The sequence below is a fragment of the Caenorhabditis remanei genome, chromosome V, assembly GCF_010183535.1.
Source record: "Caenorhabditis remanei strain PX506 chromosome V, whole genome shotgun sequence".
NCBI classification, from domain to species: Eukaryota; Metazoa; Nematoda; class Chromadorea; order Rhabditida; family Rhabditidae; genus Caenorhabditis; species Caenorhabditis remanei.
In genome coordinates, this window is record NC_071332.1 from 2,871,518 (window position 1) to 2,894,798 (window position 23,281).

Consider the following 23,281-nt stretch of genomic DNA (forward strand, 5'->3'; position numbering starts at 1 on the left):
CTAATAAGTTTATAAGCCGCAGATGGTCTTTTCATCCGAAATCCTCTTTTCTTTTCTTCTTTTCTCCCCCCAAAAACCCAACCCAACGCCAACAATAACAACATAAATACATGCGCCGTCGTCTCTCGACTTGACACACTATTTCCCCTTCTCCCAGCGATCCCCCCGAATTTTCATTTCGCACTTTGTCTAGTAGGATTCTTTTGTGTCGATTCGAATTCTTTGAATTCGAAAAGAGAAAAGGTTGTGTCCTATTTGTATCCTATTGAATGCGCGCCGTTTTTATATTAATTTCGATTAACGAGAGACAGGAGAACGCATTTTCACTCCTTTCACTTGATTCTCTAATCCTTCTTGTTTTTCGCTTCTCGTCATACGAAAAAAAGAAGTAAAAAATAAAAAATAGAGGAGAAATGAGAGAAGATACACTTTTTTCAGTTTCCAAGACATTTTCCTGTTTCCTCTGCAATCCCTTGACTTTCAGAGCCCGTCACAACTTTATTTTTTGTCCAATTACCCTGAATTTAAGTTGGTTTTGTAGAGCAAGGCAAGAGCTTCATTTTTGTAGTTGACAATTTTTTGATAGCTGTTTCAGTTTTTGAGATATAACAGTTTTTGTTGGGATTGCTATTTTTAGCTGAAAAGAAAATTGTAGTCTGAGTTTGAGAGCCTGTGACTATGGTCCCATGAAGTCCAACTTTATGAATTTAAGTTGGTTGTGTAGATCAAAAATAGGGCTACATTTTTGTAGTTGACAATTTTTTGATAGCTTTTTCAGTTTTCGAGATATAACAGATTCCGCAAATCTCCCCCCTTTCGTTCTCGATGTTCCAAAACCTCTTTCTTCTGAAGCGCGTATCTCAAAAACTACAATTGCTATCAAAAAGTTGTCAACTACTGAAATATAGTACATGTCTAGAGCTACATTTTTGTAGTTGACAACTTTTTGGTAGCTCCGCCCACTTTTGAGATATAACGCTTTCCGTGGGCCTTCCCTAATATAGAGATGCAGCCGCCTTCATTTCTCTGCGTCTCTCTCCCTCTCGCCCATCTCGCTCCAGAGCGCGCTTAATTGTCTAACTTTGAAGGCGCATATCTCGAAAGAGTGAATAGCTATGAAGAAGTTGTCAACTACAAAAATGAAGATCTAGACTTGATCTACACAACTAATGTGAATTTCGAACAGCGGGACATTTTTGGACGAAGTTATAGAGTCTCAAACTTGGATCCCATTCCACTTTCTAACTAAAAAACAAAAAAAGTAAATCTAGGTTGTTTCCATCTCCCAATGTGACATTCACACACAACAAACATGTTCATCGGACCCCGGGGAATATGGTTAAATGTTCGAAATGGAGACAACAAACATATCCATTTTTTCCCTTTTTTTCGGAAAACTACATGACCCCCCTTTTCAAAAACGAGAAGGTTCGAATTACACAACATATGTATTCTTTTCCTTTATTCATATGTCATTTCTTGAGTTTTTAAGTTTTTCTTTGAAAAAAGTCAATATTTTTGTTGCATTCAGTCATCCCCATGGCCTAACTTCAAAAAAAAATGCGGATATTCGGAGGATCGAAGGATGACACTACCAAATTGAGAGCAGATACTTCGAGTGGTAGCTCTAGAGCCAATGCTCATGCAAAGATTTTTTATTCTCAGGTTGCGTTTGTGAGTTTTACTTGTCAAATTTTAACTCTTTGTAGCACTTTTATTTTTGAAGCAATCGTTTTGAATTTAATATCATTGTGTAGATCAAAACTAGGGCTACATTTTTGCAGTTGGAAGTTTTTCGATAGCTATTCACACATTTAAGATACAAGCCGTTAAAGATGGAGGAAAGAGAGAAGAGACGCAGAGAAGGAGAGCGGATGTCTTCTCTGCGTCTCTCCCCTCCTTGCGAAGTGGGTCTTAGAAAACCACTTATATCTCGAAAACTAGAACTCCTATCAAAAAACTTTCAACTACAAAAATGTAGAGCAAGACTTTTTCTATCCAACTCACTTTTTAAAACTTAGAATTTTCTATTTTCTGACATCAAAATAACCTTTCAAAGTTGACCAATTTCAGACTCTTATAACATTCATTCTTGGCTCTCGAGCACTACTTTCCAGTCATATTCCATTTTTCTCATGGCTACCCGCTCTATTACTACTATTTGATGCTACCTTGGCATTTGCGTCTCTTCTTTATCTGGATTTTGTGAGTTTTGAATTTCTGAAAAATTGGCTTATGGTGATTTAGAGGGTTGAATATAAAAATAAAGTGCCCAGGATGTTAGTAAAAACAAGCAAAAAAGAACAGGAGCACATGGGAATCGAACCTTGGTTGCAAGTTTACTAGTCGGCGTTGTTACCGGGTGCGCCATCAGTGCGGAGCGCCGCCGAAATCATTAGAATGTGATAAACCTGGAGGAACACCGCCGACCTTACCTCCGCCCCTCGTGTCTACGATCCTCACGAAACCATCCAGGGTTCGACTCCCCATACCCCTAAAATCACGGAAAATCTGAAAAATAATTTTTTTGTAATACTTTACTGTAATGAGTTTTCATCTAATAGCTTTCCAGACCCGAGAAAACACCACCTGCTATCTACGACTAGTACTCTCTCTAGTGGTATTGGTAAGTCGTATGATTCGAATCCTATTATATATTTTTTATATTTTCAGAGACTATCATGTTCAGTGATCCTGGTCGCCGAGCTCTTCCTCCCACACTCTGATCCAACTGTCTCAATTCCGTTGATTATAGGTAAAACAATTCTGTCCCGAAAATTTTTTTGAGATTTTTGAAAATTTCAGTATCAATTATCCATAGCACGTTCTCCATGCTTAGCTCGGTGCAAGTGCATAGTTTGAGCTATTCGAATCGAGAAAAGCTTAGCGAAGGCGAAGGAATCAAAATGCAACAATGTCTTGGTAGTACGACAACTCTGGTGACAAATGTGGACGATGAGATATCAGTGGATTTGATCTGATTTATATATAATTATATAATTAATCGATAATTTGATTTTGTGATAAAACGCGGGTAACATTGAAATGAATGAAATATTGTATATATACAAAGAAAGACTTGGGGATACTGTAGCTATTCGTCATCCTCCAAAAAACGAGTCGGTGGCGGTTAACACGAAATAGACGTTGGACCAGAATCCCTCTTCTGTTTCGGCTTTTGGGCTCAAATTAGATTGTCTTTGTCGAAACATATGATGGTTTTTGGTATAGCCACTTTTCATCACCTGAAAAACAAAGTGCTGTAACTTTTCTAAAATTTGAGTTATTGTCTTGAATTTAAATTGGCTGTGTAGATCAAAAATAGGGCTACATTTTTGTAGTTGGAAGTTTTTTGATAGCTATTCACGTTTTTGAGATATAGGCGGTCAAAGATGGGCGGCGGAATCCGTAAGAGATAGAGGGAAGGGGGAGACGCAGAGAAGCGAGACGCGCTTCTCTTTTTGCACGCTCTCTCGCTCCCCAGCTTTAAAGACTCATATCTCAAAAACGTGAGTAGATATCAAAAAATTTTTAACATCAAAAATGTAGCTCTATTTTTTATCTACACAACGAATATGAATTTGAAACAATTTTATTAAGTATTCACTCTCAAAGTTCAACATCAACTCACCGGTGCAGATTCCAATGGTATCACTAGAAACAAAATAAGCAGAGTGACAAAAAGGACAAAATTTGGCATATTGGTGGCCATTGCTCTTCTCGTACTATCAATAATTTCATTCACCTTATATACTGACCAACAACACATTCTTTACATCATATCAATCATCATCAAATGCTCTTCTTATCACTTTTATTAGGTTGCAAATAATAAGAGAACAGTGACGAGGGCACGGTCAGAAAATGAGTAGTAAGGTGATGCTATAAATGAGAAAAGTGGCAGTTCCGGTGATCTCATGAGAAACAACTTGTAGAGCCCGTCATGATGTTTTGGATAATATAGTTCAAATTGAAAAATACATGCATGTATTGAGCAAGTCTAGCTCTACATTTTTGCAATTGGAAGTTTTTTGATAGCTATTCACGCTTTTGAGATATGCGCCTTCAATGTTAGGGAGCTAGAGAGCGTGCGAAAAGAGGAGGGCGTCTAGCTTCTCTGCGCCCTCCTCTCGATTAAAAGCGCGCGTTTACTTGTCTAACTTTAACTGTCTATATCTTGAAAACGTGGATAGCTAGAAAAAAGTTGTCAACTAGAAAAATGAAGATCTAGGTTAGGTCTACACATCCAATATGAATTTGACGCAGTGGACCGTTATGGGGCTAACTTACAGAGCATCAAATTTTGTCAATTTTTTGGTGATAAATCAGGAATATTGAGATGTTTTCATGTTTTTCAAGTTAACTTCCCAGAGAACCTTAGCTGAAATGATGACAAATCAGTAATCCCATATCCAGATGCCTAATTGTCATCATAAGTTTACAACTAGCTGACAATCCTTGAAATGTGAAGATGCTCCCATGATGACAAAAGAGAGTATATAAGGAGCTGGATTCCTCATTCCTTACCCACCCAATCTGACTCAGCTACCATCTCCCAGCAGCAGCAGAATGTCCCTTCAATTCTCTACTATTCTCTTCTTCTTCTTCTTCTTGATAACTACAGTATCCCCAACCGCCCATCTGCGTCTCGACATGACCGCCTCAAACGAGTGTGCAATCCGTCTCATTGCCAACATCCTTCATTCCGAATCATTCTGGCTTCAAGGCGGTGCTCAAAGGACGACAAGTTTCCATCCATTGGCTCAACACGAACATTCCATCACTGTCACCTATTCGATCGATGGTGGATCCCCACAGGAACGAGTGTACGAGATGAGAAAGGCTGGAACGACGAGAAGAGAAGTGCTCACTTTTGGAGAGATTGCAGTTCTAGTCGAGGCTACTGTAGAGTGTGATGATGGATTCCATGGATCCAGATGTCACAAACCGATTGGATCGAGAGTCAAGACTACAGTAACTACAGTAACCACTTCGACCACTGTATCAACTGACGTTCCATCGACTCCAGAAGTCTCCACCACGTCTTCAGAAGTCTCAACGTATTCAGATGACATCTCCCCCAACTCCATTATCATCGTCCTCTCCCTCATCACTATTCTCCTCACCCTTCTGGCTATCCTCCTCATTCTCTGCTTCTTCAATCGACGTCGTCATCGGAATATCTACATTCAGCCAACTGTCTTCACTCCCAAAACACCAACTAATATTTCTCTGGATTCTGGAATCGGATCATCACCTGGATTCACTTCTAAACAATTTGTTTGTTAATCTCTTTTTTGTATGTAATTAGTCTCTATTGTATAACTTATAACGACCGGTTATATTGTATTTTGTAATAACCATTTCAATTGTAATTATGTTAGTAGATTTATCAAAATAAATATCGAAAAAGTTAAACCCCTTATCTTCTTTGGTCATACTTCAAAGCACTGTAACTTGACTACAAGTCATCTGACATCAATAAATTTATAATGGCTGTGTAGATCAAAAATATGGTTACATTTTTGTAGTTAACAAGTTTTTGATAGCCCCTTTAGCTTTCGAGATATAGCAGTTTCCGCAAGTTAACTTTTCCCCATTTCATTCTCGATGTTCCTAAACCTCTTTTTTCTGAAGCGCGTATCTCAGAAACTACAACTGCTATCAAAAAGTAGTCAACTGTAAAAATATAGTACATGTCTAGAGCTCCATTTTTGTAGTTGACAATTTTTTGATAGCACTGCCGGGTTTTGAGATACGAGGCTTCAAAGTTGGCGTTAAAGGGAGGAGACGCAGAGAAGTGCGAGCGCCTGCTTCTCTGCGCACTCTCTCTCTTTCTCTCGGCGCACAGAGCAACCGCGCTCCATAGCTAATTTTGGAGCTTTTTTCATGTCTTTTGGAACTCAAGCCACGTGTTCAATTAAACTGAACAAACTTAAATTTAATTCAATGTTTTCAACAAAAAATATTTTTTCGACGTGACCTCCCCTACAAACCCGCCCGTAAAAAAGTAGAGTATGCCAACAAAATGTCAACGTCCCACGAAGCAAGCAAGAAGCGAATCAGTTCAGTTTTCTAACCGGTTCCCCTCGGTACCTTCCCCTCCAAAAAACAAAATCAAAAAAGAAGCAAAGTGGAGAATTGAAGGATGGACGACGACGACGATAAGCCGGATCGCCAGGTGGAGAGCATTCGTCTGGAGCTGAATGAGGAGGTGATGGATAAGGATGAGCAGAAGAATGTGTGGGTTGCTCAGCGAATGTTGGGAAAAGGTGCATTCGGTACCGTCTATCACGTCTACAACAAGAGCACCAAGCAGGAGGCGGCACTCAAGGTAAGCGCTTTTATCACTACCCTCACTACCTTTTTTACTTTGTGTCGTGGATAGCGCAGGCGGTTGCGCGTCTGTCTGCCACGTGTGGGGTCGGGGGTTCGGTTTTTCTCTTCGGCCAAACCTTTTTTGCATTTTTGCATTTCTAATTTTGACATTTTCAGATCGAACGCATGACTGCCGGCGACAATCTTCTGAAAATCGAGCGAGAAATCATGGAAGCGATGCAATCGGAGAAGACGGCGATTCACATCTTCGACAACGGCATCTACAACAACTACCGTTTCATTGTGATGACTCTGTGTGGGCCCGATTTGCAGAAGATTGCTGAGCTGGTTGGTTTTAGCGCATTTGCAGACTTCCAGAATTCAAATGTTTCAGATGAACAACAAGTTCTCCGACGAGACGGTAATTCGAGTGTCGATTCGAACTCTGCTGGCGATTAAGACTATGCATGAGTTCGAATACGTGCATAGGGATCTGAAGCCGTGTAACTTTGCCGTCGACTATAATCCAAACGCGTTGCACATCTATCTGTTTGATTATGGAATGGCGAGAAGATATGCAAGACACTTCAACAACAAGTGGTATCTGCGTCGCCCGAGAGAGAGTGTAAGGGAGTTTGAAGTTTGAGAGGTTGTCATCGCCTCTATTTTAGAGGAATCGTATTGAAATTAAGTGCAAAATGTAGATCAAGAATCGGGCTACATTTTTGTAGTTTACAGTTTTTTGATAGCACTTCACGTTTTTGAGATATGTAGGTTTTCGCGATTGTTGCAGGGAAGGCTCTCTCAGAAAAAGCCCCAACTTTGCAGCTTTGTAACTTTGTAATGTTAAGTTCGATTTTTTTGAATTTATAATGGTTGTGTAGACCAAAAATCGGGCTACATTTTTGTAGTTAACAGTTTTTTGATAGCTATTTACGTTAATGAGATATAAGTCTTCAAAGTTGGGGAGCGAGAGAGCGTGAAAAAGAGGAGGGCGACTCTACCCTAACTTTGAAGGCGCATATCTCAAAAGCGTGAATAGCTATCAAAAAACTTCCAACTGCAAAAATGTAGCGCTAGTTTTGATCTACACAACTATTATAAATTCAACAAAATCCACTCAATATTAGGAGACTTACAGCCTCTCCAACTTGATGAACTTTCCAGGCTCAATTCCGTGGCACCAATCGTTACTGCTCGCTGAACATGCACAAGCGAAAGGAGTTGGGTCGTGTCGACGACGTCTGGTCTTGGTTCTTCATGATGATGGAAATGCATCGTGAGCTTCCATGGCACAACTTGATGAATGTCGAGGCGATTGAGGCGAGGAAAGAGGAGCAACTCCACAAAGTGGTGTCCACCGATCCGTGAGCTAATTGACATCTTTTGAATCTTCTGACGTCTTCTGAATCCTTTCAGATTCTATTCGTCGTTCCTCCCCATCTACGCAATGCTCAGTGGCTACGAGTATGCGGACCGTCCGGATTATGCCGGCATCTTTGAGATTCTGCTCAGAAAACTGAGAGAGATCAACGGGAAGCTGTCGGGTCCGATGGAGTATGATGCGGCTCGGATCAATGAAGCTGTTGCCAAGTTGGGAGAGAATGGTGAGTATAATAGTTGTGTAGATCAAACAAAAATTTCTCAAAAAGTTGCCTAACTTTGACACCCTCTAACTTCTTCCCCAGATGTCCATTTGTTACAAATTTACATCGATTTTGTAGATCAAATCCAGGTCTTCATTTTTGTAGTTGACAACTTTCTTCTAGCTTTTCACGCTTTCGAGATATCTTTGTTCAAAGTCAGCGACGAAGTCTCCCGCGAGAGTGTTGAGAAGGACGACACGCAGAGAAGCGAAACGCCCTCCTCATTTCGCGTGCTCTCTCGCTCTCTAACTTTGAAGTCTCATATCTCGAAAGCGTGAATAGCTATCAAAAATCTTCCAACTGCAAAAATGTAGAGCTAGATTTGATCTACACAACCCATATAGATTTGAAACAAATAGTCGGCATCGGGGCCAGGGAAGTTGACCGAACATATTTTTTCAGGAAGACCAAAAGTGGTGTCAAAAATGGAGGATGAGATGTCTCACCTGGTATGTTTCTACTAGTTCTATTCCAATAAATACCAATTAAATAAATTTCAGAACTTCTTGAAGACAGCCTTCTACAAAGTGGTGATTCCCGGTGGCAATCAATACGTCATCCCCGAGATGGTCGACTTTTTCGGCAACTTGGAGCCGAAAAAGGCGAAGGAGGAGAAGACGGATGAGCACAAGAAGCAACATCGTCAGGTATAGATTTACGCCAGTAATCCAACAATTACAGTATACTTTTCAGCAGCACCGCGCAATGGTTCCAGTCGTCAACAAGATGACACACAACCCTCACAATAAGAAGAAGCAGCAACAGCAAAGTTCGGGAGATGGGAACACAAACCGGAAATCGGTGACAATTGGAAGCAAATCGAAGACCAACATCTCACGGTCGAAAGTGGCGAAAAGACACCACTAGTTGCTCCCAGAACTCGTATTATTTATTGATAGAGCCCCCAATAAAGGTTTTGTATGGCTAGTTCTGTCTTTAAAGGCGCATACCTCAAAACCTGGAGGAACTAACGAACAATTGTCAACTACAAAAATGTAGAGCTAGATTTAATAAATATTTTTGTAGTTGACAACTTTTTGATAGCGCCTCACGCTTTTGAGATATGCGCTTTCAAAGTTGGGAAGCGAGAAAGTGTGCAAAAAGAGGAGAGCGTCTCGCTTCTCTGCGTCTCCCACTATCTCGCTTCCTCACTGTTTACTTTTAAAGACGCGTATCTCAAGAATGTGAATAGTTATCAAAAAAGTGCCAACTACAAAAATGTACCCCTATTTTTGATCTACAAAACCAATATTAATTCGAAACAGTAGAGTGATTTTTGACAAAGTTACAGTGTTTCAAAGTTTGATGAAAGAAGATGAGGAGTTTAACTATTTCAAAATTTATTTTGATAAAACTACTAACATATTTACAATTAATGGGGTTATTACAAAATACAATGTTACCGGCTATTACAAGTTATACAATAGAGACTAATTACATACAAAAAAGAAAAGAAAAGAAAATCTCAACAATTAAATTGTTTAGAAGTGTATCCAGGTGATGATTCAATTCCAGAATCCAGAGAAATGTCAGTTGGTGTCTGGGGAGTGAAGACTGTTGGCTGAATGTAGATATTCCGATGACGACGTCGATTGAAGAAGCAGAGAATGAGGAGGATAGCCAGAAGGGTGAGGAGAATAGTGATGAGGGAGAGGGCTATGATGATGGAGTTGGGGGAGATGACTTCTGGAGTCGTGGAGGCTTCTGAAGACGTGGAGACTTCTGGAGTCGAAGGAGTGTCAGATGTTACAGTGGTCGAAGTGGTTACTGTAGTCACTGTGGTTACTGTAGTCTTGACTCTCGATCCAATCGGTTTGTGACATCTGGATCCATGAAATCCGTCATCACACTCTACAGTAGCCTCGACTAGAACTGCAATCTCTCCAAAAGTGAGCACTTCTCTTCTCGTCGTTCCAGCCTTTCTCATCTCGTAAACTCGTTCTTGTGGGGATCCACCATCGATCGAATAGGTGACAGTGATGGAATGTTCGTGTTGAGCCAATGGATGAAAACTTGTCGTCCTTTGAGCACCGCCTTGGAGCCAGAATGATTCGGAATGAAGGATGTTGGCAATGAGACGGATTGCACACTCGTTTGATGCAGTCATGTCGAGACGAAGATGGGCGGTTGGGGATACTGTAGTTATCAAGAAGAAGAAAAAGAGAATAGTAGTGAATAGAAGGGACATTCTGATGAGCTGGGAGATGGTAGCTGAGTCAGATTGGGTGGGTAAGGAATGAGGAATCCAGCTCCTTATATACCATATTTTGTCATCATGGGAGCATCTTCACATTTCAGGGATTGTCAGCTAGTTGTAAACTTATGATGACAATTGGGTTACTGGATATGGGATTACTGATTTGTCATCATTTCAGCTAAGAGTCTCTGGGAAGTTAACTTGAAAAACAAGAAAACACCTCAATATTTCAGATTTATCACCAAAAAATTGACAAACTTTGAAGCTCTGTAACTTAGCCTCACAACGATCCACTGCGCCAGATTTAAAATAGCTGTGTTCATCAAACCTGGATCTTCATTTTTCTAGTTGACAACTTTTTGCCAGCTATTCACGTTTTCGAGATACGCGCCGTCAAACTTAGACTAGTGAGCGCGAGAGAGAGTGGAGGGCGCAGAGAAGCTAGACGCCCTCATCTTTTTGCACACTCTCTCGCTCCCCAACTTCAACGGCCCATATCTTAAAAACGTGAATAGCTAGAAAAAAGTAGTAAACTGCAAAAATGAAGATTAATTTCTGATCTACACATTGCATAAAAAATTTGGATTGTTAACTTCAAAATTTTTTATTCAAAATACGTACAAGCAATAAATAGCGAAAACCCTGAGACATATACATAGAACCTGAGAATACTCAAATTAAATCGAATTCGTTCCTTGCGGCTACTCCTCCGTTTGACACCGTCTGCCCACAAATCCATTCCGGCAGATACATTTCGTCTCGCCTCTTCCAGTCTTCAGACACGATCCGCCATTCAGACAGAATCCCTCACACGCGTCGACACAATGGAATCCATTACCAACGAATCCCGGTTTACACTTGCATGAGTACATCTTCTTATGATTCTCATCCGGTAGATCAATACACGCGGCGAGCCAATGACAGTTGTGAGTGGAGGCCTTACATTGGTTAGTCCACTCGCACATCTTCGCACTATTCGCTCCTTGTTGGTAGGTCGTCGTGGATACCGGACACGTCTTACAGATCCGTCCGTCGTATTCATCCATATACGTTCCAAAGTCACATGGCTCACATTTGAAAGTGCTATGGTCAAGGATGGTCCCGGGGAAACAGATTTTGATGTGACAGGCTGCCAAAGATTTTGAGGCTTTTGACAGGGTGGTCCTGCCAGTTGGACACATCATACATACCATGTCATCAGCCGATTTAAAAGATCCAATAGGGCACGGCTCACAGGTAGAGCCATCCGAGGAACGTTGCATACCAGCGCGGCATTTGTCTAAAAAAGTTTTTAGAAAAATATAGGCCAACTTTGAGAGCTTGTTGCAAAGCCAGATTAATTCCGGATCATTAAGATTTCTAGATGAGCGTGTAGCTCAAAGCAAGACCTATATTTTTGCAGTTGAAAGTTTTTTGATAGGAGTTCTAGCTTTTGAGATACAAGCGTTGAAAGATAGGCAAGCGAGGGAGGGGCGAGGGAAGAGACGCAGAGAAAGCAGACGCGCGCGCTTCTCTGCGTCTCCTCTTCGCTTGCCCAACTTTCAACGCTTGTATCTCGAAGCCTAGAACTCCTATCAAAAAACTTTCAACTACAAAAATGTAGAGCTAGATTTGATCTACCCAGGTAATGTAATTTTGAGATTGTGTGACAACTTTGAACTGAGTTATGACAGGTAAAAGTTCGCCTAATTAAAAAAAAACGTTTCAATCATTTCCAATAACAAAAATTTCAATCAAAATCTCACCCAAACAATGCGCGATACTAGTAGAATTCTGGAAGATTGGAACCGTTCCTTCCGGGCACAAAATGCATCTATCCTGCCCGCTACTTGGCTGATATCCTCGGAGACCACAAGTCTCGCACATTTTCGAAGCAGTGTCATAGAAGTAGCCAGGTGGGCAGACATCTGGAAACTACCAACTTGTGAATCTGAAAGTGCGCTCTACTGCACACTTACGTATACACTGTTCCTTCTTCTGCGTGCCTGTTCCTACTGTAGTCGTGCTCTCCGGACAAGCTTTGCAACTAGTTCTCCCGTGCTCATCCTGGTATTCTCCACGTGGACAAGCGATGCACTTCTCGTCGAGTTCATCGTAAATGGTGCCAGGGGTACAGAGACCTGGAATCTCCAAAGGTCCAAAAACCGCGATTTAGGATGTTATACGTGATAAGAAATGTGTCACCATGATTGTTAAAAAATGCAAAAATGATTTGGTACGGGTGGGTGTCGAACCCGGGATGCGAGATTGCTGGTCGGCAGTGTTACCGGTTGCGCCACCAGGGGTGAAGTCGAAAGAGGCCGTCCAAGTTCTTTATCACAACCCTGCGCTCCCGCTGGCGATTCGACCTTCATGGCGCAACCGGTAACACTGGCGACCAGTAATCTCGCATCCATGGTTCGACTCCCATCGCTCGCCATTCTTTTTTGTTTTCTTTTTAAAGTTTCCCCATATTATAGTGCTGCCCCTCCAATGAGTTTCCAAAGTGTATATTTTTATTATTTCATTTATATACATGCAAAGAGTTTTGTGTTGGTGGTGCCGATGAATGAGACAACAATAAGTTATGTTTCAGATTTATTAGAGTGCTTGAAGATTAGCCAGAGGTATGGGTGTGTCCACTGAGTCAAGAAGTGGAGAATCACGAAGACGTCTATCCTTACGGCATTTATCCGTATCTACTAGAGTGGCTCCGCGGTAGCAGAAGAAGGCTTCGTCGAATGCGAGTTTTGGTTCCGGTTTTCCGAGGCTCTGAAGATTGCAAAATTTTGAAAAATAGTGAAATTTTATGAAAAATAAGGATACTTTAAAGCAATACAACTCTGTGAGATCAAGTCACAGCGTTTTTAAATTAATTGTGTTGTGTAGATCAAAATTAGCTCTGCATTTTTGTAGTTCAAAATTTTTTGATAGCTCTTAACGCTTCTGAGATACGCGTTGTCAAAGACAGGCATAAGGGTGCGCAAGGGGGAGGGAGGGGGAGAGACGCAGAGAAGCGAGACGCCCTCCTCGTTTTGCACGCTCTCTCGGCCTCTCCTCCTCCTTCACTCAAGATGCCTTAGGAAATCCGCTGTATCTCGAGAACGTGAAGAACTATGAAAAAACTTTCAACTACAAAAATAAAGTTCTAGATTTGATCTACATGTTCATATAAAATTCACCACGCTGAAACTCTATTGAACTAAGTTAAAAGCTTTCAAAGATGATCAATTTTAGTTCTGAAAATTTGCTAACCTTTAAAGCATTGGTGTACTGGAATATTCCTCCTTTTAGCCCAATATGAGCGACTGCATAAACTGTAGAGGTAGCTCCAACTTTGGCGTTTTTCACGGGATCTCTGAACGCCGAGAGTTAGAAATTTTCAAATTAGAAAACTAACCTCTCCGCAATCAGAGTCACATTTATTCTATAATGTTTATCTCCAACAATTTCTCCTGTCACTTGAGCCTTTCCACAATCAGCGTTTGAGGTGGAGGAGCTGAAATTATATAGAAATTTTAGGATTCCAGAAAAATCTGAATTCTAGAAGTTTACCCATCTGACGGAGATCCACCACAAATTAGCCAATGCTTGTTGATAAATTTGAGGGAGGCAAGAACACTGTTTCTCATGATAGCGTTCCATCTGGAAATATGAATTTAGAGAAAAAATTTTTTGACTCAACTTTGACGCTTTGTAACTCCGTCATTTTTCATCCGATTGTTTTGAATATACATTTTTCTGATAGATCTAAGATAGAGCTACATTTTTGTAGTTAAGAGTTTTTCGATAGCTATTCACGTTTTTGAGATATCCGCCTTTAAAGTTGTGGAACGAGAGAGTGTGCAAAAAGAGGAGGGCGTCTCCCTTATCTGCGTCCAAGGCTGTCAAAAAGGCCGTGGGGCGATTTTATATCTCAGTTCCCAGCCATGGAAAATTTTCGCTTCTTCAGGCGGCCTTGTAGAGGACCAAAAGATTAGTCGATATGCAAAAATTCAGCCCATTTGGTTAATCCGCGGCCGCGACGGCCCTGAAAGCCGAGGGCCGCGGCCGGCCGCGGCCGGCCGTGCGACAGCCTTGTCTGCGTCTCTCCCCCTCTCTTCCTCGCGCGCCATGATCATGCCTATTTTTGACGGCGTGTATCTCAAAGGTCTGCAGAGCTATCAAAAAACTTTTAACTACAAAAATGTAGCCCTAGTTTTGATCTACACAACCGTATAAGAAATTGCAAACTTGGACTTTAAGGAGCAGAGTTACAAAGCATCAAACTTTAAGATTTTTTCCCTAAAAACCAGATTTTTAGTTCAAGAAACTCACTTGTGAATCTTCTGAAGATCGGAAATCGATGCATTTCTATAATCGACTTGTAGTCTGACAACTCTGACAGCAGGTACCGTAACCTCGTTGCTCTCCCCAACAACAACCACAACTACAGTAAGACAAGAAGCAATTAATAAGAGATTTGGTAACATTGTTGCTGAAAGTAATAATTACTATAAGAAGGGGAAAAAGAGGAAAATGAATGAAGATTTCTTATTCTCAAATGAAAATGCGCAGCTTCTTCTCCCCCCGCATCTGCCGCTTTTGGTTAAACCAGTGGAACGGGCGGAGACAGAGAAACATAGGCTCCGCCCACTTTTCGGCGTGTTGCAAAAATAGTGCATTGTTTTGTGGAGGTCGCCGACAATTAACTATCCGGGATGTATGTTTTTTTTGACAGAGAGAGATGGTTTGGGGGGATTATTATCATTCTGAAGATATGGATGGTGAAAGTGTTATCATTGTAATCATGAAGAATGATAAGAAAATTATAAGAAAATAGAAAGGATTTAGGACAAAGAGGGCAAAAAAAGTGAGCGGAGATATCGAATTTTTTGCTGAAAAAAACTTGAAATCGGTTAACTTTGACGGCGCGTACTGGCTTCGCTTTGAGTCCAGACTGGTCAAAATTACATTTGTTCTGTAGATCAAATCTGGAACTTCATTTTTGTAGTTGGAAACTTTTTGATAGCTATTCACGCTTTTGAGATACGAGAGGTGAAAGTTTGGGTAGAGCAGGCGAGAGAGCAAAGGAGAGTGGGAGGGCGCAGAGAAGCGAGACACCCTCCTCTTTTCGCGTGATCTTGTGTCTTTGAACTGGAATCCTGCTGAAAATCTGAAACCTTCTGGAACAAATATAAAAGCTAGATATATGCTAAGTTAAAATACCCATATCAAAACCCAAAACAAACGGTTTCAAAACATTTTTTCTCGAAAAATTGCCTATCTTTGACACCCTTTAACTACGCCCCCAAGTGTCCAGGTGGTACAAATTTACATTGATTTTGTAGATCAAATCCACATCTTCATTTTTGTAGTTGACAACTTTTTTCAAGCTCAACACGCTTTCGAGATATAAGAGCTCAAAGTCAGCGGCGATTTCTGACGAGATAGTAGTGACGAGGAGAGGGCGCAGAGAAGCGAGACACCCTCCTCATTTCGCGTGCTCTCTCGCTCTCCAACTTGAAAGCCTCATATCTCAAGAGCCTTAATAGCTATCGAAAAACTTCCAACTGCAAAAATGTAGCCCTATTTTTGATCTACACAACCCATATAAATTTGGCATACCTCACTATCATGAATTTCGACCAAACTTCGGTTCAAACTACACATTTTTGTCTCTTGTTTCTTTGGTGAATCAACCTTCAAAAAATTGAGATGACGTCATTCATTTCTCCCTCGTGGTAACTTTCCAATTTCTTCGTCAAATGTCTCCAATTAAGATGACTCATGTCAGGGTCATCTTGTTTTGTTTTGTACAACTTTATTTCTATTTGTACTGATTAACTTGTTAGCAATTATCTCTTAATTATCAATCAATTAAGTCGTCATCGTCTACGTGGCCGCTCCCTGATTATCAAAGTAGATTTCGTCTGGAGCGAGGTTGCGTGGCAGGCGGACGCGTGGCTTATTCCTTCCGCCGAGAGCAACCTGGAATTATTAAAAATTGAATAATTTTTGGTCATTAACCTAATATTTTCTATACAAAATTATCCATTTCAATTTCATAATTTCCCTTTCATAAAGATTCTAATCTACATTGCGACACGTCTTCTTATTCATTAAAGTGTAAACAGTCGCCAGCACCTCTAGATCAATGTCCGGATAAATGAGATCGACGTCGGAGAACTTGTGATTCGTCAACAGTTCCGATTGGAGGGATCGCGCGTTGAGGTCCGCGTGCTCGTACCAGTGGTGACGGATTTCTGGAAAAAAAAACATGTAGAGAAGATTGTTAAGGATGGTGAAGACGCGCAGCGTGAGCTCACTGCGTCAATAAAACTGCTCGCAGCGTGTTAACTCGCAGCAGCGTCATACGCAACTAATTCGTAGCGTCACCAAAGCGAGCTCGCAGCGTCATAACAGCGTATTCGCAGCGTGAAGGTATTAAACTCGCAGCAGCGTCAAGGCGAGCTCGCAGCAGCGTCAAGGCGAGCTCGCAGCGACGTCATAGCGAGCTCGCAGCGTCATCATCATCATGTGCTCACAACGTTTGATCATCGTACTCGCAGCGTCGTAACAGCGTATTCGCGGCGTGAAGATATTAAACTCGCAGCGGCGTCGTAGCGTGCTCGCAGCGTCATAACAGCGTATTCGCAGCGTACACAGATTTTTCTCGCAGCAGCGTCAAGGCGAGCTCGCAGCGACGTCATAGCGAGCTCGCAGCGTCATCATCATCATGTGCTCACAACGTTTGATCATCGTACTCACAGCGTCGTAACAGCGTATTCGCGGCGTTAAGATATAAAACTCGCAGCGGCGTCGTAGCGTGCTCGCAGCGTCATAACAGCGTATTCGCAGCGTGAAGATATTAAACTCGCAGCAGCGTCAAGGCGAGCTCGCTGCGTATTAGGCTACAAACTCGCAGCGGCATGACAACGAGCTCGCAGCAGCGTCACCTGCCCAAGATAGCAGCGTCATGTTGCAAATGCGCTCTATCGAACATCGCCATTTTTTTTGAGTTTCGGTAGAGCGCACTTGCTCCTGGACCTTTTTTTTCTGGGATTTACATAGTAAAAACGATTAAAATGCTATTTTTTGAGAGAAAATCAAAATGTTCGAAATTTTCTCTCAAAAATTAATTGGAGCGCTTTTGCCTTACTATTAACATAAGCTTTATTTTTGGAAAAAGTATATTTCTCGCGAAAATTCAAAAAATCAAAAAAATCGAAAATTTTGAAATTGTTTTTTAAAAATTCAACTACGCTCTATTGACAAACTTTGTACATGTTGAGTTTTATTGCCTTCTAAAAATTCGATTTCTCAGAGGGCTAGAGAACACCCTCCTCTTTCTACACACTCTCTCGCCTCGATTTTTCGCTCTTCAAAGTTTGACCCTGATTTTCACGGGGTAAAAATTATTTTCTCAAAACAAGTTTATATGCATCTGATAGCAAATTTCAAGGGCTATCTTTTGGTATAAAAACCAAAAATTTTGGTTGAGTCTCCGCGGTGAAACGCGGCTTGAAAGAGAAGACATTGTTTTTCAACCGATTTTCCTCAAAAACCTGGCCTAACTGTTCCTCTTCCACCACAAACATACCGCCATTTCGATTCTTCACAGAAATCTTAATTTTGGCATATTCGATATCGGAGAATCTGACAAGAAGTACACTCCGTGGTATACATCTCAATATATTCTCCGCGTCCTCTTTACTGCAGAATCCGTAGACCAATCTGCAATTTTTCGTCGTCTTCTTCTTGTCTACCACTATATAATTTTCATGTCAAATACGTACCCATCATACCACATACTGTACAGGTACTTATTCGTAATTTCCGCAAGTTTGAAGAACCAGTCGTAGTAGGGGACTAACTTCCAGTCACCATCAGATGAGGCACTTTTCTTGTGCTGAAACTCCTCGGCGACCGGAAGCTGAAAATTGAGGGGTTTAGACATTTTTGGGGGACGGAGGGACCGGTTTTTTTCTGTTTGGTCGGAATGTAGGTTTAGAGGACATAATGGTTTTGTTTACTCCTTGAAAACGAAAAAATCCAAGGTTTTCGAGGAAAAAAAGCGGGGGATGGTCGAACTTTAGGAGTGAAATTCTAGATAGCATAAAACTTTCGAATTTATATTTTTCTTGTAGCTAAGAAATAGTTCTAGTATTTGAAATTAACAAAATTTTAATTGCAATGATAGCTTTTGAAATATGCCCCTTTAAAAATGGAAAAGTTTACGACAAAGTGTAAAAATTGGTCAGCTTTGACGGCTTGTCCTAAATCCCCAATTTGATAATTTTTGCCAAAATCACATTTTTCTTGTAGACCAAAACTAGCTCTACATTTTTGTAGTTTATAACTTTTTTATAGCCTCGCACGCCTTCGAGATACACAGCTTTGAAAACATTGTTTCAGAATTTGCATTGTAAAAAATTACCAGCTTTGACAGCTTCCCTTCAAACCCCAATTTGTTTGTATTTTAACAAAATTATATTTTTCTTGTAGATCAAAAATAGCTCTACATTTTTGTAGTTGACAGTTTTTCGATAGCTTTTCACGCTTTCAAGATATAGCGCTTCAAAGCTGGGGAGCAAGAGAGTGTGCAAAAAGAGGAGGGCGTCTTGCTTCTCTGCGTCTCTCCACCTCCCTCCTTCTCGCGCGCGTCTACAAGCCTAACTTTGACGATGTGCATCTCGAGAGCGTGAACAGCTATCAAAAAGTGTTTAACGACAAAAATGTAGAGCTTGTTTTGGTAAATATATTTGTAATTGACAACATTTTTATAGCTCTTCACGCTTTCGAGAAAAATCGCTTCAAACTTGAGGAGCACCGCCCATCTTTAAAGGTCGCATATCTCAAAAGCGTGAAAAGCTATCAAAAAGTTGTCAACTACAAAAATGAAGTCCTATTTATGATCTACACACTCATATAAAAAATTTCCATTTCAGACAACTCTTCTTCTAGTTATGCCCCTTGATCTACCTTCATAAAGTTATCCAATGGCAAGAATCCCTGCTGATTGGGTTTCATCCTCATCACCAAATGTTGTTTCGTCTGCATATTGAACTTTCTCGGTTGGACCACCGACGGACCGTCCGTATTCTTTTGCGGTGTCTCAATGATCGCCTGAAATTTCATTTCAAGAGCGTCCGCCATTTCAGCACAAGAGACATGAGTCGGGATGTCGGAGAGCGGGTGGCGGACCTAAAATAGTCATGGTGTTTGCAGAATTTTCTAGAAAACTTACCAAATCCGCAAAAGACCTCTCCAAAAACAATTTCGCCTCAACATCAGCCTTTGGTCCAACCAATACAGCGAATGGGAGGGATACCTAGAATTCAAAAATGAAAAACATGTTATATGCAAGTGCGCTCTACCGTACCTTCTTCCCAACCAACTCTATTCCACAGTTAGTTTGTAACTGGATATTGTAGCAGAGACAGTATCTCTTGGTGGCCACGGAGTCACGACGGAGTTGAACTTTTTTCGCGACTTTCTGGAATTTTGGGGAATATTGAGAAAACAAAACAATCGGGGATTTGATCTACCATATCGTCGAACTTTGCCTTGATTCCTCTGGTATCTTTCTTTTGGAAAGTGGTGGTAGATGGCTCGATGCAGAACTCTTCGGATTCGAAGCTGGAATTGGAAATATTGGTCAACTTTGAAGACATCTAACTTTGTCCATTTTAGCCATATCGTTTGAAATTTATATTCGTTGTGTAGATCAAAACTAGCTCTATATTTTTGCAGTTGACAGTTTTTTGATAGCTTTACACACTTTTGAGATATGCGCTGTCAAAGATAGGCGTCAGAATCAGTAAGAGATAGAAGGAGGGGGAGACGCAGAGAAGCGCGACACTCTCCTCGTTTTGCACGCTCTCTCGCTCCCAACTTTAAAGGTGCATATCTAAGAAGCGTGAATAGCTATCAAAAAACTTTCAACTGCAAAAATGTAGAGCTAGGTTTGATCTAAATTTTCACATAAAAATCTCAACAGTCGCACCAAATCTGGAGTCATGTCGGGCATTTAAAGTTAAACGGTTTCAATCAAAATTACATTTTTAGATCGGGTTTATATCCAGATGCATTGCAACTTTGGAAAATTATAATTGAATAATAAATAAACTTTAGGAATGTTCAAAAAGAAGCACTAAATTTTCGTTAAACAGACAAACTTTGGCCTATCATAACTCTGTTCAAAGTTGTTTTATATTTTCAAAATTGCTTTTTCTGTGTAGATCAAATCTAGCTCTACATTTTTGCTGTTGAAAATTTTTTGATAGCTTTTCACACTTTTGAGATACGGGCTGTCAAAGATGGGCGTCAGAATCTGAAAGAGATAGAAAGAGGTGGAGACGCAGAGAAGCGCGACACTCTCCTCGTTTTGCACGCTCTCTCGCTCTCCAACTTTAAAGGCGCGTATCTCGAAAGCGTGAAGAGATATCAAAAAACTTTCAACTGCAAAAATGTAGAGCTAGTTTTGATCTACACAGTCATTTTAATTTTGACCTTTTTGACCAGCAAAGAAAGTCATAGAAACTGTTCAAAGTGGAGCAATTTTTTGCGGTGAAAACATAGTTTTCCCAAAAACTCACATATCCAAATAAGCGTTATTCAACAGCTGTTTCGCTGTCTCGTCAGTAATCAAATAACAATTAACATTCGAGTTCTCGTTATTCGTATCAATTCCAAAAGCACTTCCACCGAGTATTCTGATCTCCGTATTGAACCAGAATCTGCTTCTTCTATGATTCTCTGCCTCTCCACACTTAACGATGACCGATGGTGGTTGACGGCTAACAATAATCGAGTAGTACAAGAAATAATGAGTCAAGTTGCGAACTTTCGAGTGGACTTCCTCGAAACCAACATTCGGATAGTACTGCTTCAGATAGTCCAATCCGGAGAGAGTTTGTTGGAGCAACTCGCCAAAATACTCGAATTGTAAATTGATTAAATCCAACTCTTTATAATGCAACTGTTGTGTGTGGAGAGTTGCAATACTTAACTTCTGTTGCTTCATCGCCCAAACCAACAGGACGTCACTCATCAAGTGTTGCTTCTCGTCCTCGAAGTTCAAAATCGTGTTCTCACAGATTTGAAGGGTTCGCTGGATGAAGGAGAGCTGCTCCGGTTGCGGCACTTTTCCGGAGAGCAACGAGTCCGCGCACTCTTTGAAAGTCTGAAATGTATCGCTGGTTTTTGTAGCTTTTTATTGGAATCTCACGCTGCACACCAAGCTCAAAATAATGTTAGCTGTGTAGATCAAAACCAGAGCTATATTTTTGTAGTTGACAATTTTTTGATAGCTATTCACCCTGCTGAGATATAGCCAGTTTTGTAACACTTCCTAGATCGAAGATGGGGAGCGAGAGAGTGTGCAAAAAGAGGAGGGCGCCTCGCTTCTCTGCGTCTCTCCATTTCCCTCCCTCTCGCGCGCATCTACTAACCTAACTGTAAAGGCGCATATCTCGAAAACGTGAATAGCTATCAAAAAGTTGTCAACTGCAAAAATGTAGCCCTAGGTTTTATCTATTCGAAAAATATTAATGTGTTGTTGTGGGTTCTAGATGAATAAAGTTATAAGCTGTCAAAGTTGACAGATTTTTCTAAAAGTTGGTATTTTTCTCAATGAGAGAGTTTTGACCCGAAAAATACTTTTTTCGCTAATATAATATCCTGAACAGAATAATAAATCACTGGGTCTTACAATAGAAGAAATACAAGGATAGAGAGAAAGAGACGCAGAGAAGCCAGACATCTCTGCTCCCTCCACCCTCTCCAGCTCTCACTAGCCTAACTTTAACGGCGCATATCTCGAAAACGTGAACAGTTATCAAAAAGTGGCCAACTACAAAAATAAAGCTCTAGGTTTGATCTACACAACCAATATAAAATTTATAGGTACGGCATAACGGGGGATACCGTGACAGGCTCTCTAACTATGGCATTTTTGACTAAACCTTGCTTTAAAAACTTGAAACTTTAACCCTCTGTATCTCGTCAGTCCGCAAACATTGAAAAACAATTATTGATATATTCTGAATGTGCGAAATTTCAGCTATCTAATGGTATACCTGATAAGCCTCTGCACTCAAATTATGCTTCGACACAAATGCTCCATCAACGACGGGCTCCGCCGGTGAGAACGCGCTAGAGGACTCCACATCCATCTGGTCGGAAATTATAGACGACATTGCTTGTCTGAAATTTTAATAAAGAGTAGTGGATGCTTAGGCAGATGAGTGTCAAATGACACGGTGATGTCAGTCAGAGATTTTCGGTAAAAGTAAAAGAAGACAAAAAGTATTCTCCTTTTTCTTCTTCAATCGATGTGTTGTAACAACATGAGAAATGCCGTCGTCGTCGTCGGGAGGAGGGGGTTGAGGAGGGGGCAATGACCACCGTCTCTCGATCAAGAAAACTTGTTTTCCTGCGTGTCTATCTCTCTCTCTCAACGGCATCTAGGGGGCAAGGATGAGTCATGTATTATCTATCCACCAAACAAACTGAATTGAAAAAGAATTTGAAAAACATTACTTGGGAGAAACTAGTAGCGCGACACGCTTCTTACAACCGCGCTCTACCGAAACCGAAGAAAATTGTGTGCGAAATTGAGAGACTCAGAGGTGGAGCGCAGTTGTAAGAACTATGCCAAGCTAATACACACCTTAAATTTCAGACGGATGTGGAGCTCTCGAACGAAGCCGGTCGATGATGGAGCATTCGTGTCGAAGCATAATTTGAGTGCCGAAGTTTATCAGATAGCGAATTTTTGACGCCGTGTAACTCGCCGTGATTGCATCTTCATACAATATAATTTATAACATTAAATAGCTGAGGTTTTGCACATTTATAATATATTAACAATTTTTTTTTCAATGTTTTCGGAGCTATGAGAAACTGACATGTGTGAGGAATGCTTTTTTCATAGTTGTGGTCAAAAATGTCAAAGTTAGAGAGCCTGTCACCGCATCTCCCGTTGTGCCATACCTATAAATTTTATGATGGTTGTGTAGATCAAGTCTAGCTCTACATTTTTGTAGTTGACAACTTTTTGATAGCTATTCACGTTTCCGAGATATGCGCCATCAAAGGTAGAGAGCTCGAGGGAGTAGAGGGCGCAGAGAAGTCCGGTACTCTAGCTTCCCTGCGT

At 40.9% G+C, this 23,281-nt stretch overlaps 7 protein-coding genes across 7 annotated transcripts; 3 read left to right on the forward strand and 4 right to left on the reverse strand.

Annotated features, from left to right (window-relative positions):
* Positions 1-1,560: 1,560 nt before the first annotated feature.
* On the forward strand, positions 1,561-2,981 carry GCK72_016957 (uncharacterized protein; the record flags this gene model as incomplete). The annotated part of the gene is made up of 5 exons (XM_053731796.1): positions 1,561-1,674; positions 2,074-2,205; positions 2,573-2,626; positions 2,674-2,755; positions 2,806-2,981. The coding sequence occupies 5 exons, from the start codon at positions 1,561-1,563 to the stop codon at positions 2,979-2,981; spliced, it is 558 nt and encodes a 185-aa protein (XP_053580709.1).
* Positions 2,982-3,101: 120 nt separating this feature from the next.
* On the reverse strand, positions 3,102-3,712 carry GCK72_016958 (uncharacterized protein; the record flags this gene model as incomplete). Its single annotated transcript, XM_053731797.1, has 2 exons — positions 3,102-3,245; positions 3,632-3,712. The coding sequence occupies 2 exons, from the start codon at positions 3,710-3,712 to the stop codon at positions 3,102-3,104; spliced, it is 225 nt and encodes a 74-aa protein (XP_053580710.1).
* Positions 3,713-4,569: 857 nt separating this feature from the next.
* On the forward strand, positions 4,570-5,289 carry GCK72_016959 (uncharacterized protein; the record flags this gene model as incomplete). The annotated part of the gene is made up of 1 exon (XM_003104393.2): positions 4,570-5,289. The coding sequence occupies one exon, from the start codon at positions 4,570-4,572 to the stop codon at positions 5,287-5,289; it is 720 nt and encodes a 239-aa protein (XP_003104441.2).
* An 859-nt stretch (positions 5,290-6,148) lies between these two features.
* On the forward strand, positions 6,149-8,831 carry GCK72_016960 (uncharacterized protein; the record flags this gene model as incomplete). The annotated part of the gene is made up of 8 exons (XM_003104303.2): positions 6,149-6,334; positions 6,496-6,666; positions 6,713-6,943; positions 7,486-7,685; positions 7,738-7,925; positions 8,367-8,413; positions 8,465-8,611; positions 8,658-8,831. 8 exons carry the CDS (start codon positions 6,149-6,151, stop codon positions 8,829-8,831), a joined length of 1,344 nt encoding a protein of 447 aa, XP_003104351.2.
* A 598-nt stretch (positions 8,832-9,429) lies between these two features.
* On the reverse strand, positions 9,430-10,152 carry GCK72_016961 (uncharacterized protein; the record flags this gene model as incomplete). Its single annotated transcript, XM_003104400.2, has 1 exon — positions 9,430-10,152. The coding sequence occupies one exon, from the start codon at positions 10,150-10,152 to the stop codon at positions 9,430-9,432; it is 723 nt and encodes a 240-aa protein (XP_003104448.2).
* Positions 10,153-10,862: 710 nt separating this feature from the next.
* Positions 10,863-14,612, reverse strand: GCK72_016962 (uncharacterized protein; the record flags this gene model as incomplete). The annotated part of the gene is made up of 8 exons (XM_003104391.2): positions 10,863-11,440; positions 11,907-12,068; positions 12,120-12,281; positions 12,825-12,912; positions 13,396-13,498; positions 13,541-13,639; positions 13,696-13,785; positions 14,458-14,612. The coding sequence occupies 8 exons, from the start codon at positions 14,610-14,612 to the stop codon at positions 10,863-10,865; spliced, it is 1,437 nt and encodes a 478-aa protein (XP_003104439.2).
* Positions 14,613-16,014: 1,402 nt separating this feature from the next.
* Positions 16,015-22,298, reverse strand: GCK72_016963 (uncharacterized protein; the record flags this gene model as incomplete). The annotated part of the gene is made up of 10 exons (XM_003104360.2): positions 16,015-16,110; positions 16,267-16,385; positions 17,723-17,856; positions 17,919-18,055; positions 19,105-19,326; positions 19,370-19,453; positions 19,505-19,618; positions 19,671-19,761; positions 20,721-21,307; positions 22,203-22,298. The coding sequence occupies 10 exons, from the start codon at positions 22,296-22,298 to the stop codon at positions 16,015-16,017; spliced, it is 1,680 nt and encodes a 559-aa protein (XP_003104408.2).
* Between the last annotated feature and the right edge of the window lie 983 nt (positions 22,299-23,281).